Source organism: Mustela erminea, chromosome 7, assembly GCF_009829155.1.
Source record: "Mustela erminea isolate mMusErm1 chromosome 7, mMusErm1.Pri, whole genome shotgun sequence".
Classification (NCBI taxonomy): domain Eukaryota; kingdom Metazoa; phylum Chordata; class Mammalia; order Carnivora; family Mustelidae; genus Mustela; species Mustela erminea.
In genome coordinates this window covers 122,602,657-122,618,172 of record NC_045620.1, presented here as the reverse complement: position 1 = coordinate 122,618,172, position 15,516 = coordinate 122,602,657, and the positions used below count along the sequence as shown (strand labels likewise).

At 57.9% G+C, this 15,516-nt stretch overlaps 1 protein-coding gene across 3 annotated transcripts in view; it reads right to left on the bottom strand.

Annotated features, from left to right (window-relative positions):
* ADCY3 (adenylate cyclase 3) overlaps positions 1 to 15,516 on the bottom strand; it is a 79,033-nt gene that overhangs the window by 2,351 nt on the left and 61,166 nt on the right. For all 3 annotated transcript variants that reach the window (XM_032353154.1, XM_032353155.1, XM_032353156.1), the window contains 12 exons: positions 11,444 to 11,572; positions 9,781 to 9,923; positions 9,491 to 9,652; positions 7,849 to 7,936; positions 6,923 to 7,039; positions 5,157 to 5,416; positions 4,821 to 4,886; positions 3,433 to 3,514; positions 2,465 to 2,623; positions 1,925 to 2,071; positions 1,241 to 1,360; positions 24 to 147 (listed from right to left, as the gene is read on the bottom strand). In XM_032353154.1, coding sequence (XP_032209045.1) covers positions 24 to 147; positions 1,241 to 1,360; positions 1,925 to 2,071; positions 2,465 to 2,623; positions 3,433 to 3,514; positions 4,821 to 4,886; positions 5,157 to 5,416; positions 6,923 to 7,039; positions 7,849 to 7,936; positions 9,491 to 9,652; positions 9,781 to 9,923; positions 11,444 to 11,572 — 1,597 coding nt within the window. The remainder of the gene's footprint in view (positions 1 to 23; positions 148 to 1,240; positions 1,361 to 1,924; positions 2,072 to 2,464; positions 2,624 to 3,432; positions 3,515 to 4,820; positions 4,887 to 5,156; positions 5,417 to 6,922; positions 7,040 to 7,848; positions 7,937 to 9,490; positions 9,653 to 9,780; positions 9,924 to 11,443; positions 11,573 to 15,516) is intronic.

The window sequence follows — 15,516 nt, the reverse complement described above, 5'->3', positions numbered from 1 at the left end:
CGCGCAGGCCCGAGAACCCTTACCGATGCGCAGCATGAAGTTGTTGAAGGACTGGTTGTTGATGTTTGTGAGCGTGTCCTTCATGGCCAGAGCGAAGTCCGCCAGGTCAGCCAGGTGCTGCCAGCGCTCCTTGTCTGACTTCTCCTCCTGGGCGGGGGAGCAGCGGCGAGAGCATGAGGAGCCGGTATGGACACCTTCCTCCCTTCGCCGCACTCTGGAGGCGAATTCCTACACCTCCCACAAATGAGGCCGTGACCTCTACATTGGCTCGTCACTGACAGTTCCCTTGGATGCCTTAGGGTCCCGAGGGTCCCCAGGTGGGGTGGGGCTGATCCTGGCCAGCTACGTTGCTTCCCATCTGCTATGTGGCCGATCAGGAGTCCTACCTCATCGCCTTGCCTGGGCTCATGTCTGGGGTAGTCCTCATTTTGATTTCTTAACTAGATTCTAAGCCCTTGAAGGTCATGACCCATCTTAGGTTTCTTTAGCCTCATCCATAAAATGGAGATGGTAGTAGTACTTGTATAGGACAGTTGAAAAACAAAATAGGATGATAACAGTTTAAGAATAGCTCTTGGGCCCTGGGCCCCCACAGCTCATTTCCTCTCGTAAACAGCTAGCTCTGCAAGTCTGACAAGACAAAAGAACAGGCTGATGCAGGCCAGTGAGCTCTGAAGACCCCTTTTCTATCAGAACTGCTCCCCCAACCTGGATGTTTTCATTGTCATGTAATTGCGTGGATGGTTGCTTACTCCCCAGCTCTTTAGAAAGTTTAGAGCGTAAAGGGAGCATGGCTATGGTTAGAGCAGTTCTGCCTGGCCTAAGCAGGGCACCAGTTGCAGGGGTGGAGGGGGGCTGTGTAGCCTACTCTTTCTCTGCCCGTTAAACTGGGCTGGTAAAGGGACCCCAGGGTCCTGGGATCGAGTGCCGCCATTGGGCTCCTCGCTCGGCAGGGAGCCTGCTGCTTTCTCCACCTCTGCCTGCCACCCTGCCTGGTTGTGCACTTGCTCTCTCTCTTCCTCTCTGACAAATAAAAAAAAAATAAAACTGTGCCAGTAAACCTAATTTTAAGTTTGCATGATGTGCTGGTGGTGTGTGTGTGACCCACTGAGCCAGCAGTGCTCGCTCACGTCAGCTACCCTGGTGACTCCTTGCTTCATATGCGAGCCGTAGACTGCCGCGCTCCTGCCTCAGGAGACAGCGCCCCATCCCCTCCAGCCATGGGGGGGCGCTTAGCTACCTTGTTGGAGCTGGCAAAGCCGTTGGTGTTGACATCTGGGGTGACTCCTGAAGCTGCCATGTAGGTGCTGCCGATGGTTTTGATCTTGGTGATGACCCGGAATTTGGGGTTGTCCAGCAGCTGAGGCCAGTAGTAAAGAGGAGAGAAAGGTCACCAGAGTCCGAGGAGATAAATGAGTCAACTAAGTGACAGATAAGCCTGTTTACAGCAGCCCCACAGGACTCCACAAAAGCTCTTCTGTCACTTATCGGTCACATGATGTTAGGCAGACTTGCCGACGGAGACTCCATTTCTGTCACCTTAACATGCGACAAAACTGCCAGGCCCCTAGGGTGCTTGAGCCCAGGTAGGCTTACCTGGAAAAGTATTTTCCTCGGCAACAAAAGTCACCCAGTAGACAGTTACGGAATCTCAATCAGGTTTGGAGCAGACAGTGCCTCAGAATCTTATTTGGGCCAGTGCTTCCGCTGTGATCATGTAGGTAACCCCTGCCCCCCCCCCCGCTCCTGCCTGCCCCACGCAGACCCGCCAGGCCACAGAAGCTCCTGCGCTCCCGGGAGAGGCGCACACGGGAAGACCGAGCCGCTGGTGTAGCTGCAGCTTCTCCCACTGCTGCGGCCCGGCCTGAGCTAGAACCTGGAACGGGCTGGCACAGGGCGAGGGAGGGGCAGGAGGGGCACTCACAGAATCAAAGTCTGAGATGATCTCGTTGAGGAAGCGCAGACACTCGATGCCGCCGTTGTTGATGCTCTCCTCCGTGTAGAAGTCGGCGAAGTTGGGCAGGGAGGCGAACATGACTCCGATCTCGTCGTAGGACTGGCTGTACAGCTCCTAAGAGGAGGCAGGGCCAGAGCGCTCAAAGAACGCTGGTGGGGTCGGTGCCCAGGAATGAATCCCTCCCACCCCCAGGACGGTGGACTCCGCTTTCTGGATGGACTGCAGCTTGTAAGGATGTGGCCCATCGCGACTTCGAAGAGTAGAGTTTCCCTGGGCCCTGTAAGAGCCCTGGCTGTGAGGAGGAGGGTGGATGGAGTCGGGAAATGAGGCATCAGAACCCTCGTGTGAGGAGATGACCCCTGGCAGAGGGTGGGGCCTTCCAGGGATGTGTGGCCACGGAAAACGTCCTGGAAGCCTGTGCACTGCCGGCCTCGCGTCCGCCGCCGACAGCCAGATGGAGACACACAGCGTCCTGGCTGCCTGTGACCGTGTGAGGCCACCCCTCACCTCATCTCTCTTCTTGGACCCCAGGAAATGGCGGGCCACGTGCTCAGGCAGCATGTTGGTGACCAAGGCCTCATTCCAGCGCCGCATCTCGTAGACACGTTCTTTCTGGTCGTGGACCTCAATCTTCCACAAGAACAGTGTCCTTGCCAGTTTTTCCACCTGTGGACAGACGCAGGCAAGGTGTGTGCTTCAGCCGGCCATTTGATGGAAAGGCGAAGAGCGGAACTCGGAGGGGTTCCACGGGGGAAACACCCGCAGGAAGACGGCCAAGTGGCCAAGGAAAGATGACACAGAGAGAAGCACCGACACCTCAGTGGGGTTCCCGGCCTCGCCGTGGTTGTGTAGAGCTCCAAGAGCCTTCTGGGTATGTGGGAGCCTAGCTCTGGGACCTCATTCTAGCTACGGGTCTGTCTAGGAGGCTGGTGGCAGCAGTGGCGACCTCCTAGCCTGGGGTGGAGCCCTGACTTCCAGCGGGCCCCATCAGCCAACAAGTGGCTAGGGAAGGCTGTACTTCCCCTGGCAAACCACTGGGGGGCACTTGGGCTTTCGGGGAGCTACTCCACCACCCCCCCCAGGTCTGCTTGCTTTTTTTCTTCTTCCTTTTAAGCAAACAAAACTTCATCAGCTTCTTTCCCTTTCTCTTCTGGCTCCATGGTGTCTTAGTGACCCCCAGAGCCAGGGTGGGTGAAAACCCACGGGCCCCGACCTAGGAAACAGATTTTCTCTCAGCTTTCAGTCTCTGTGCTCTGCTTCAGCATCCCGGAGGCGGTCAGGAGGAAGAGGCAAAGACTCTTGTATTACAGGCAGGAAACCGAAAAATGGAGGGGGTGATGGCTCAGGCAGGGCCACATGTCAGGCTGCACAAGGGAAGCAGCATTCCCGAGGAGCTCGGGTTCTTGGATCCTGAGCTTCTCAGGAGGCCCCACCGGGTTGTGTGCAAGGGGGGGGTGGGGCGTGCCGGCACTCACGTGGCGCGAGAAGTAGTAGAAGCTCAGCATCATGATGAAGATCATCACGGTCATGGAGTACTTAGAGGGCACCAGGGGCAGCCTGTGGGCCAGAGAAGAGCTTGATTCGCTCCAATGGGACTGGGCCCTTCCTGTCACCCTGGGCCAGAAACTTCTCCCAGCTCCTTAGGCACCTTCACAGCAAGTCTAGACTCCCACACGTCAATCTTTCTTCAACCACTGGGCTCCTAACAGGCAGCCGAGCCCTGGCCCCTCCCAGAATCCACCTCAGGGCTCCCCAGGTATTAAGAAAACACCATAGGTGCAACCATGGAAGCCTCTGGAGAAAAGAGAGCCTGGCGTTGCAGTGATGAGACGAGGGTACATACGAGGGTATGATTCTTTTTTTAATAATTTCACATTTCTGGATGGAGCTACCCTTTGCATTACTATACAGTAGTCTGTTGTATGAATGTATCACAGCTTGTGGAGCCATTTGCTGTTTGCTGTTGGTTTGGGTTCTCATCTGCTTTGTGTGTTCCTGTGTATGTGCAGCTATGATGAATGATGGGGCTGGACGATTGTGCGCACATCCTGGAGTGGAGAGGTGCGCACGGATTTCTGTGATGTTCGTAGGGCTCGGTGGGAATGCTGCGTCATAGGACTATTTGCAACTTTACTAAATAACTCCAAATTGTGTTCTAAAATGGTTGTACTGGTTTATATTCCCATCAGGAGTACGTCACTGTTGTACTTGATAGTACCAGACTTCTCCGTCCTTGCCCAACTGATAGGTGCGTAGTGGTCTTTTGTTGTGGTCCTAATGTTCACATCCGTGATTACGTGAATGCCTTTCATTTATTAGTAGCCATTTAGATTTCTTTTAGGAAGGGCCTATTCTGTTCTTCTGCCCTAATTCTGTTACATAATCTGTTTTTTTTTTTTTAATTGGAAGGTCTAATCAAGTCACTGAATCAAAATGTTAGAGCTAGAAGGGACCTTGGAGAAGTTCTAGTCCAATATCCTCTTTAAGATGTAAAATAGACTAAAAAACTGGCCTGCCTGTGGCCCCAGAGACAGCCGTGCAGCAGGGAGCAAAGCTACATCCTCGAACCTTCTAGACTGGGTGCAGTCCTCCTTCCTCCTCCTCTGCTGTCCGTCCCACTGGTTCCCACTCTCCTCACCTCAACCCAGCCCTGTCCCGCCCGCTAAAGCACAGTGCTGCTGCTCCCCTGCTTCGCTCTGGCCCCGGAGTGTCCAGACCAGCGTCCTTCTGCCTCTCTCCAACCCTCCTTTAATGAAAATCCCACACTGTGTGCCTCTGAAGGGGTGAGATCATGGCCTTCTCTTGTCTCTAGAAGAGAGGGCGACTAAGTCCCGACCAAGAAGAGGAAAGCCGCTGCCCTTACCTGCCAGTGCTGTTGAGCCCAGGGGTGGAAAGTCCCTGCATCTTCTCTAAGGCGACCACGGGAAAGCTGCGGGACAGAATGTAGCGCCCTTAGTTCCCCCCTGGGGACAAGTGGCTGACATCCAACAGCCAAACACGGAGGGAGCCAGGATCGTCTGCTCATCAAGAATGAAAGGATCTACCCCAGGGTCACAGCTCACTAGTGGCGTATCTGTGAGAAGCCGCGAACCCCGACTCCCGTATCATCCTCCGATGAGCCCCAGGCCTGGGACCTGGAAGTGGGGACTTGGGGTGGAGGAAGGAGACGATACAGATCCCCAGACAGGCTTCATCTTACTCGTGTTCCTGAAAGCGCTTGCGGTCGTATTCATCAAAGATGGGGCGCCAGGCGTAGATGTTGATGACGGCCACGGCCCCCGTGACGAGCAGCATGAGTGTGAGCTTCACCATGTGGCTGACCTGCACCAGCATGATGGTGGCGATGAGGGACAGCACGGCGACATAGTTGTAATACTTGGGGTTCTCCACGCAGCCGTCCTCCATGTCCAGCCCTGCGGTGCTGTTGTTGGGCCCGGTGTAGTACTGGAGACAGCTGAGCTGGAGGCCAGGACCCGGGGGCAGGAGGACACGGAGCGCAAGGGGACAGCAGACACCGGTCAGAGGCGGCTGGGTCGTGGCCACCACGTCCCACAGCTCCCTCAGAAACACTGACAGACGGGACAGCTACCAAGGAACAATGCAAGTTAGTAGTTCTCACTAAGAACTGAACCGTATCTTGCTGGATGTTTATGAAAATCGTCGAGTATCTGTAGTGTCGCCACCTTTACAGAAAGCCCCCCGAGGCTAGGCTTGCGCCCAGCAGCGCGCTCAGCAAGCGGGACCGCCAGAGCGAGGGGTCCAGCGTTCAGGTTTCCCGTACAGTGCGCGCTTGTCCCTTCTCACTGTTGCTTAAGGAGGGGCCGAGGGGCCAGCCAGGGGGCCTCGGTCCCGGTTTCGCCGCCTGGCAGCCAGTCTCTGCTCAGATGCTTCTATTTCCGGGCCTGGGCCCGCTGCCTGGCAGACGTAAGTCAATGGCAAGTCCGTCCATCTGCCGCAGCAAACCTACTTCCCGGAACTTCCACCCGCCGGTACTCGGCCAGCCCCGGGGAAGTTCTCAGTGAAAAGCTGTCCTACCGCCCTGGTCTTTCACCCTGCCCTGGCGACGGGATCTCGAAATCCTGTCCTGCACAGTGTCCGTGACCCTGCTAAACAGTGGTCCCCAGACCCGGCGCCAGGCTCCAGGGGTGCTCAGGCAGGCCAGGGGCTCAGGCTTCCTTCCCTGCACTCGGGCGCCGCGTGACCCGGGGTTGTGGGGTTCTGCAGCTCCGAACGTGGCATTCTAACTGGACTTTGGAGCAGTTGGCCTAAGGGCCTTTTCACCTATGCTGCTACAGAACAAGTCTCCACAGTGAGGTTCCCCCCCACCCCGGGGAGAAAATAAAGCAAATGATGTAACATTTATTTGAAAAAAGTAGGACTTTTAAGAGCACGTATACAGTACAGCCAAAATTGTTGGGGACCGTGAGGACTGATGAGAACATTCCCTGCAGCTCCAGGCTGCTAAGGCTCAGTCGCTGCCTGGTGACTCTGAGTCCACAGTGCTGGGCTGCCAGCGGCGAGCACTGTGCCCCCTGAGCAGTGAGAGCGTTTCCTCACAGGACTGGGATCTAGAACTGCTTGATCCTTGATTCTGTCACTTACTGACTGTGACCTTAAGTGAATTAACCTGAGCTTTGCAGCTGTAGATAATAATACCAATGTCTTGGGAATGTTAGAAAGATTCAATGAGTCAGCGTCCGCCACGGGGCCTGGGGCCTGGGGTTGAGCCCTTGGACTCTGAGAGAGCTAGGAGCTGGGGGAAACAGGTCAGTCTCAGGTTTCTGGGGTAGAAGATCCCCTCCACTTGGCCAAGGTGATGTGTTTAGGAAACTAAGTGCCACTCTAAACCTGTGTCTAGTAGGGGAGGACTGGTTGACCACCTGCTCATACTGGCCAATACAGAAGCCTTTCTCCACTGGACAGGGGATGGGGGAGGTCCCTTCACCAGGCACAGCAGGAGCTCACCATGTCCACGACGTTTGCCATGACCAGAATGAAGATGGCTAACATGGCCCAGGTGTTCCTGGCCCAGCGGGTCCGGTCGATCCAGGTCGAGAAGGCAACGAGCTTCTTAGGAAAGGCCTAGAAGGAATGGAATTCCATTCCATTCAGGAATGGAATTTCATAAACTTTTGATGGTTTTCTCTCCTATAAAAGGTCTCTACTAATGACTCTGGTTGCTCCCCTACCTCCCAGGAACCTAAAATGTAGACCTTTGCCTGTGAGTCAACCAAAACCTGGCAGAGCTGAGACGTAGAGCAGGATCCTGGTGCTCTTTGTCAGTCCCTCTGGAGGGGTTTGTGACACAGCAGGGCCACACAGGAGCCCTTTCTGGAGCAGTCGCTGTGACCAGCCCAGGAGGCTGTGGGCAGCACCAGCCGGCGGGAGCCCGCTCCGTGTAAGTCCCAGCAGCGAGGCCGTGGTGGAGAAGGAGTCTCGGGGCAGCCATCTTTTTGCCTGGCTGCCCCCGCCTTTCCTGGGCCAGTTCACCCGAAATCCTCCAAGTTACCCGGCAAGCCACCTGCTGGACCCATTCCCCTCAGACACTGCTTTTCTCTTGTCATTCTGTTCAAAAACTCTGCGTGGCACCCCAGTTCTTACAGGAGGAAACCTCAGTCCCTTTGTCTGGCTCTCCTGGTCCTTCACAATCCAGGGCCAACCCGCTTCCAGCTGGGCCTCTACTGCTGTCCTACAGTTTCCCGTTGGTCTGGGCTCCGGCGTAGGCGCCTTGTTAGCTCAGCAGATGCGAGTGAGTGACATGGAATGAATGGATGGACACACGCCTGCGCTGTCCCAACACGACAGTCTATTCGTAAGGAGTCGGGGGACGCAAAACTCCATCCGGACCCCTTCCGCCTCCGGGAGGGCTCCTGAGCCCAAGTGGCTCTTACCCGGGGAAAGATGGCAGCCAGCGAGCAGACCGTCAGGATCAGCAGCAGAACCTCCCCAACCACAAAGGTCATGTAGTTGGTCATTAGCCTGTAACAGGGAGAGACAGGGAGGGGGACAGAGGAACCAGTGAGATCAGGGTCGAGGGGGGAGGGCTGGGAGAGGAGAGAAGGTAGAAGAGCAGGCCCTCTGCGCCCCTCCTCAGGTGTCCCCACGATGCCACCGACTCGTGCCTCCTGCCGCACAGGCGAGAGGGAGGCCGAGCACAGGGCCTGGGAACGTGTGCCCCTCCCCTGCTGCTGGGTGCAGATGCCCAGTGGAAACCTGGGGGTGCTTCAGGGTGAGCACTGTGCTCGCGAGGGGGCAGCCTGGGACGGGGCAGCTCGGCTGTCGGGGCGGGGGTGGTGCTGGCAGGGTGACCCCCGGGCAACCACACAGCTTCACAGTTGAACACCGCCTTCATGACTGAGAGATCCTCCCCGTTCGCACAACCCCACCATCTGGATCCAGAGAGATCCCCGCTGCTAGGCCAGCGCCTGGTTCGCGGTTATCTCTCGCCCGACTCTGGGTCTTTGCCGCAACACCGCCCTGTCCCTGTGCGTGAGGCCCGCTCCGCCCCGCGCTAGGCAGAGGCGGCGCAGACGAAATGGAACTCGCCGCCCGCATTCCTGCTGCCTTCCTCACTTTTACCCGCCCCGTTGGCCCCTGCCTGCGCGCCCGTTCTGATGCCCGCTAGGAGGGCATCAGCTCCACGCGGGCCGGGGAGCTGCTGCGCTGTGTTCACGGCACGTCCTGGCCCCTCGGTGCCTGGCGCTGATTAGCCACCGTCTGTACAATGAACGAACGCATGTGACCCAGCCCTCCCAGGGGTTAGTGGCAGACGTGACCACCTTCAAGCCACAAGCACCACCATCATCTTTGGCTTCTGGAACCTTGGTGATACAGCGGTGCAACAGACTGGCAAGGAAACTGTGTCTAGAAGCTACGATGAAATCCAAGGCTCCTCATGGTTCCCCCAGCTACAGCCGGGGCAGGTCTCCACCGCCCCCCTTCACAGGGAGCAGGGAACCCCGCATAGGAGTGAGCTGCGGTGGTGGAGGGGGGTATGGGGAGGGAGGGGGCGGGCAGCCGCCCTCTACTCGGGTCTCAACAGTTGGGGCGAGGACTCCAGAACATTCCTTGCCCCGGACAACCTACTGCTGGGTGCCAGGGGTCTGGTTGTACCCAGAGCCTGAAATCCATCTGCTAAGATGAAGCAAGAGACGGGAGCCAGATGAGCCCTGACGACTGGGCTTGAGGAATGTCCCCATCTTCTGTCTCCTTGTCCCCGCCCCACTCAGGCCCACGCAGCCAAGATCTCCCACCTCCTGGACCCCTCTCTGTCCCTGGGCTTTCTCGGCCCGAGTTTTGATGCTAGTGCTCTTCTAGAACCCCAGGGTAGACAGGAAGAAGGAGGTCCAGAGCACGGTCGTAGAGACACCTGGGCCTGAGTTCACCTGGGCAGCTCCACTGGCAAGAACGAGACCAAGCTTCTGCCCCAGTGTCCTGCTCCTGCGGAGGCAGCGACCTCCCTCCCGCCGGGCCCAGGACGCTCACCACCTCACCCTCTCCCGGCCTCTTGGCTCCTGCCATGCCCTCCCTCACCAGGGGTCGATGAGTATCTCGACCAGGGCCGTACAGAGCAGGACAACACAGGAGCAGCTGAAGGCAGCCCCGCTCTGCTTTTCCTTCTCCACCGAGTAGCGGGTTTCCATATCGGGGTCCATGAACCGCATGGAAAGGAGGAAGGTGTTTCTCTTCTTCACTCTGCAAAGGAAATGAGACCCAGGAAATGATAAATGTCACACCTGTCTTGGCCCATCGGAAGGGTCCCCACCCGGGACAGCTGACCCCCGAGCTAGGGCCTACGAGGTGCGTGCAGGGGGACCACTTACACCTGGGCGGACTCTCGCTCCAGCAGCGCCTCGTTGAGCAGCTGGTTGAGCTCGTGCTCGTCCTCAGAGGCGTCCACCACTCGGTCCGCCAGGTCCTGAAGGCGCAGCCTCCGGCGCGGGTTGGGGAACGAGGGATTGTCGGCCTGCGAGCCAGTGCGTGAGGTGGGGGCGTGCGGGAGGGACGCGGGGCGAGTTGGGGGAAGGGGGTGGTCAGGGGAGGGGAACAAAAGGATCACACTCAGGACTAGGTCCTCCACTCTAGGAACCACTTGGTGGGAAGTGTTCCCGATGCCCCCCTGCAACTGCGTCCCGTTTGGGTCTGGACCCAAAGACACAGTCCTTCCTGGTTTCCTGGCCCCACGGCTCTGCAGTGACCACCTGCTAACAGCAGCCCGTCGGGGAGCGGGGGCCAGCGGTGTGAGACTGCTGTGCTACTAGGAGGAGGGGTGCCCCCCAGCCGTAGGGTCACCCCTGGTTATAACTGGGGAGGTGAACCACCCCCAACCCTCAGGCTTCCGGGAGCTCTTAAAGGAACACACATCAAGCTCACCTGGGGAAGGAAGGTCTGGGGGGGGAAGTGCTTGGAGAGGAAGGGACGCCCTTGTCACTAGCGGGCTGGTGTGGCTGGGGCTGGTGGGGCTGGGGCCGCTACCATTTTTATTCCCATAAAGGGTAAGCTTCGGCTCCAGAGATGGGAATCCAGACTGATTCCACGGCCATCGGCCCAAATAACAAGGGACACTGGGCCCATTGGAGCTGTGTGTACTGGTCCAAAGTGCACGCGGAAGCCAGAACCAAGACGGCCCGGCCTTAAGCTGGCTGACATTAGGACCCATGTCACACATGTTCCCCTGCTCCAACTTTCTTCCCTATAAAATGACGTGGGAGGTCTGCTCCAGCACCGAGAACCTGTGTCCCCAAGTACGCGTGGGAGAGTGCGGCTGAGCGTGAGGACAGGAAAGCCAGAGGCTGCTAAAACCATGGCACCCTTGTTGCTGAGTCACGTCGGGTCTGTATTTCCACTTTGCATCAAGAAAATCACACTAGGGAAAAGCTGCTGAATGTCATGGTGATCCAGAAAAACCCAGCAGCTCCCAGCCCTATGTCCCCTTCAGTCCGCAGAGCCTGACCTAGAGGGACCGGGACAGGGAGGACAGGCAAGGCCGGGCTTCCGGCCACAGGGCAGCTGCCTTCGTCAGTGAACGTAGCCGGGCAGCTCCGTAGTCAAGGGCAGGCCCTGGATGTTCTCCCAGCAAGGACCCCGTCCTCGGCGGGGACCATGTTCACTGCTTTGGAAATGCCCCATCTGTGCCCAGGCCTTGTGGAGTCTGAACCTCGCCAGATGGGTGAGCCCACCCTGAGGTCTCACTTCCACAACAGTCTCGTCCGACCCTACAGAATTTTCCATGGATGTCCTCACTGACCTCAAAGCCACAGGATTCTGGGACAGGAGGGCTAGACAAAAGCCTCCAGGCTGAGCACCTCTTTTGTCCCTACCCACCCCCAGCCCAGGAACTACTAAGGAGACCGTGGGACCAGGGGAGGAGGTGATGCCCAAGGGGACAGTGCTGAAAAGGAGCAGAGCCAGTGGCCAGGTGCCCGAGTCCCATGCAGGACACCTCCTCTGGCAACCTTCACGCCCCGGCCCTCGCCCTGCACGCACCTGGGCATCCTGGTCCTCGGGCTCCTCCGACGTGGAGCCGCTGGTGTGGACACTCCCGTTGGGCTCCTTGGTCTCAATGAGGGCGGGGGAGCCGGGCTTGGAGGAGGCCGGGGCGCCGTTCAGCAGGGCCTGCGTGGGAAGGAGCGGCCGTCAGCCGCCCGCCCGCCCCGGCACACCCGCTCGGTCCGCCCTCCGTCTGGAATCTAGCCACAGAAGGCTAAGAAAGGTCACTACCTGACTCCTCCTCTAGGACGTTAATTTTAAAACGCCGTACTCTGCCGGTGCCTGTTTCTACTATCGGAATTTTTCTAAGCAGAGATAGACCCTCTTGTTCCCATTCCTATTTCTAAAACAATAGCTTGACACAGTCCCTGACACAGAGGTCCTTGTCGGTCGTAGAACGTGATGAACGCCTTCCAAAAGTCTGATTAAGTCCCACCAGCCCGTCTCCCCAGTGACGAGTCCCTTTCCTTGACAGAGTAAGTCAAACCCTGTAACACGGCCGAACAGTCCTCTCGATTCATGGGCGTTGGCCGAATCCCTAAACTTCTGGGGATACACCGGAATTCCTGACTGTGGAGCTCACGTTCTGGCGAGGAAAGGCAGCAGGAAGGCAAGTCAGTCAAATCAGTACAGTCTGGAAGAAGGGGGAAGTGCTCTGGAGAGAGGTAAAGCGGGAAAGGGGCCCAGGGATCCTGGGGAGCGGGAGGGTAATGAGGTCAGGGGAGGTGTCCCCGCGAGGGAGACAGTACAGTGATGACCGGGAGTGAATCCTGCAGCTCCCGGGGGGGATGCCTCCACCCCCTCTCCCCCGCCCCAAGAAGAGAGAGAAGCTGGTGCAAAGGCCCTGCAGCAGGCATGTCCCCCCACCCCCAGGAGGCCCGTGCCGCTGCCAAAGCAATGAGTGACAGCAGAGCAAGGGCCTGGGTGTCCTGGGCTCTCCCGGCCTCCCTGGGACCTGGCTCTCCCTCCGAGGGAGGCAGAGACCAAGGCAGCGACAGGATGTCCCCTGTCACTTCAGCGGGAGCACTGCCTGCTGTGGAGAAGGGATGGCGGCACCAGGTCAGCAGCAGGATGACTGGCTGGAGACCTGCGATCTGGCCACACAGCCACAGCCCTGCCTGGCTCGCGGTGGGGGGTGGGAGGTGGTGGCCGGTGGGAGGGTGCTGGGGGGGCGGTCAGAGCCCTCCCTCACAGGAGGGTCGACAGAGCTGGCTTGTGTCCCGTAGAGACCGGGCTCGAGCCTGTGTTCAGTGTTTGGTCTGAGCTGCTGAAAGAACGAAGTGGCCGCCGAGGAGCCGGGCGGCCGGAGGGATGAGCAGGCCCCGGGCCTGGGACGGAGCTGCCCCTGCTCGTGCAGGGGTGAGTGCGGGCAAGCCGCTGGGCCTGAGGTGGAGACCTGGGAGTCGTCAGAGGTGGCATTTGAGACAAGGAGACTGGGTGAGCCTGGCAACAGGGCAGGGTGGGCAGGGAGAGGCCTGGAAGCTCTTCACCAGCCGGGAAGGACTCGCCAGGATTCTCCTCCTCCCCGTCCATCGCTCTGCTGCGCTGAACCGCGGGCCCAGGTTTCTGCAAGTGGGACTGCGCTCGCTGCCGTGACTTCCCGAGGAGATCCCCTCACCACCTGCCTTCCTTCGCCCCACTGTCCCCCCCACTACATCTGCGTCACCCCCCCATATCGTCCATGCGTTGCTGCTTCTGACCCACGGAGATGTCGCCTTATACACATATGGCTGAGGAGGAGACTTCTGGAAGAGTCGCCGAGCTGGCCACACGAGCTACACCAGCCGTGATGCGTGGTTCACCTGTGCATTGCCCTGCCATGAACACGGGGACACAGGGGTGAGGGGGGGGGCGAGCTACCACAGCTAAACGTTCAAAGTCCCCGAGATGCAGCAGGGCTGACACGTGCTGGACGTCTGACAAGAGCCTGATGACGGCCGCCTGAGCGAGGGTTCCCTGCTCGGGTCAACCAGGAGCCCCCACGAAGCTGAAGGGGGCCGAAGCCGGGTACAGAGCCAGGCAGGGAGGGTGCCCGGGGGCGGGGGGCATCAGGAGGTGAGTGAGCGGGGACAGGAGTAAAACTTCCCACGTGCAGAACCCTTCACCCAGCCTTCCTACTTCAAGAAATTTCTCCGGCAGGAGCATTAAGAAACCGTTAAAAATCAACTTTACAAAATACTGAAAACCTCGATGGCCACAACATGTCACTGAAAGAAGTGTTGAAGAGAGAACGCTGTCCATGTTTCCATCAGAAGGGGCGCTGGCTGCCGCGTGTGACGGGGCACCCCGGACGGCAAGGTCAGTGTGCCAGCGGCCACCGCCACCCGTCCTGTGCGGGCAGCAGCCTCCGCGCAGGCCCCTTCCTCCTCGCTCACGGCTTCCGTGCTCACGTGTGAAGCGATGCCACCACAAGCTCAACCTTTCTCTCCTTTGGAAGCTAAGAACTCAAGCTCAACAGCTTCATAAGGCCTGCTCTGCCCAAGCTCCCTGTGCCTCAGTGGCCTCATCTGCACACTCGGAGTGGGGGTGTCAGGCGAACAGTGCCGGACCCAAATTTCACACCATGCAAGGGTTGTTGGAATCAGCACAATAGAATGCAAGATTAGAACGAACAGGAACGAGTGTCCCAAAGACCTATCTGACTGCTGCTTTGTGACTTCACGGTGGTCCCTGGTAAAGCCCAATTTGGGGGTAATTTTTGAATGGAAGAACATTTCTCTACTTACAAAATTTTATATCCCAGAAATTGTAAATTTCCAAGCACTTCACAAAAAAGTAGGTGATTTCCTAAAGTATTGTCTATTACAGTCTCGTAGAACAGCCTAGAAGACACATTTTTAACATGTGCTAGGGAGTATGTTGAAGTTCTGTATGCAGCACTCTGACAAATACAAAGGACTTGCTAATTTGGGGGCAAGGTCAAGTCTTCTCTCATGAGGCTTTCCTTTCTACTCTGACAGTTCCTAATTTCCTGAAAGACCGGTTCCTACTCTTCTGAGTTCTTTGGACCATTTAACTGTAGCTCAGAGCTTATATGCAACACAACGCATCTTGAGCTGTCCTCCGCTTCACCACGGGCGCCGGGGTATTTTACATTACTCGGAGTGAGGCGGTGGCCCACACACCCGTGCATCGCCCCCGGTGCTGAGTCTGTGTGAGCTGCACACAGGAGCGACCCACGCGCATCTGGGAGGCAGGGTGGCCGGCAGGCCAGGGGACCAGGCCCAGTAGCCCTGCTGCCTACTAGATCTGCAACTCGCCTGCAGAGTTCTGGGTCTCAGTTTCCTCCTCTGCAAAGTGGGTATGACAGCCCCCTTCTCGCAGAGTTGTCTTGAAGAATGAGATAACAGATGCCCAGAAGCACTCCCGGAATAGTGGCTGTGATTAAAGTTAACGGATGAGTCTTCGTTTGTGTTTGATTTGCTGGCCATCACCATATATTTTCGGGGAAGGGAAAGGTGTATTTTTCTTTTAAAACTTCCCCACGGGCCGCATCTTCAGCCACAGCCCCTGAAGCCTCCCCAGACCAGCTCATGCTCTGCTTTTGTCATTACTATACAAAGCCCCAGCCCTGGGAAGGTCTCAGACCACATGTCGACCCCGAGAGCACCAAACTCCTTATTCGTTCGATTCTCATGACGGGTGGGTTCCTAAGTACAACGTTACAAGGACCAAAACAATTCCCAGGTTCAACAGAGGACGACAGAAGGCCCATTTCTGCAGCGGCCCCTGGTGGCTCCTAACCAGATGGCCTGCCAGGAGGCCAGCACAGGGCCGGAGAAGCCAGGCAGCTGCTGAGGGCACCTGGTCTGAGGAGATGCAGGGAAGCGGCCCAGGGACGAGAACAGGGCAGGATGGTTTCACTGCTTCCATCCTGTTCTTGCTTCATCTCCCACCCAGCAAACCTCCTGGCCTCCGTTCTTCCCCTCGGTGACCAAGCCAACCCCACTCCCCGTCCCCACCCTGCTGGCATCCTGGCCAGCTCTCCCATGGCTCTGACCGCTTCCCCCACGTAGGGAAGACCTGTCTTCACCAGCTGCCATCCCAGGGCCACAGACACCTCCGGGGGC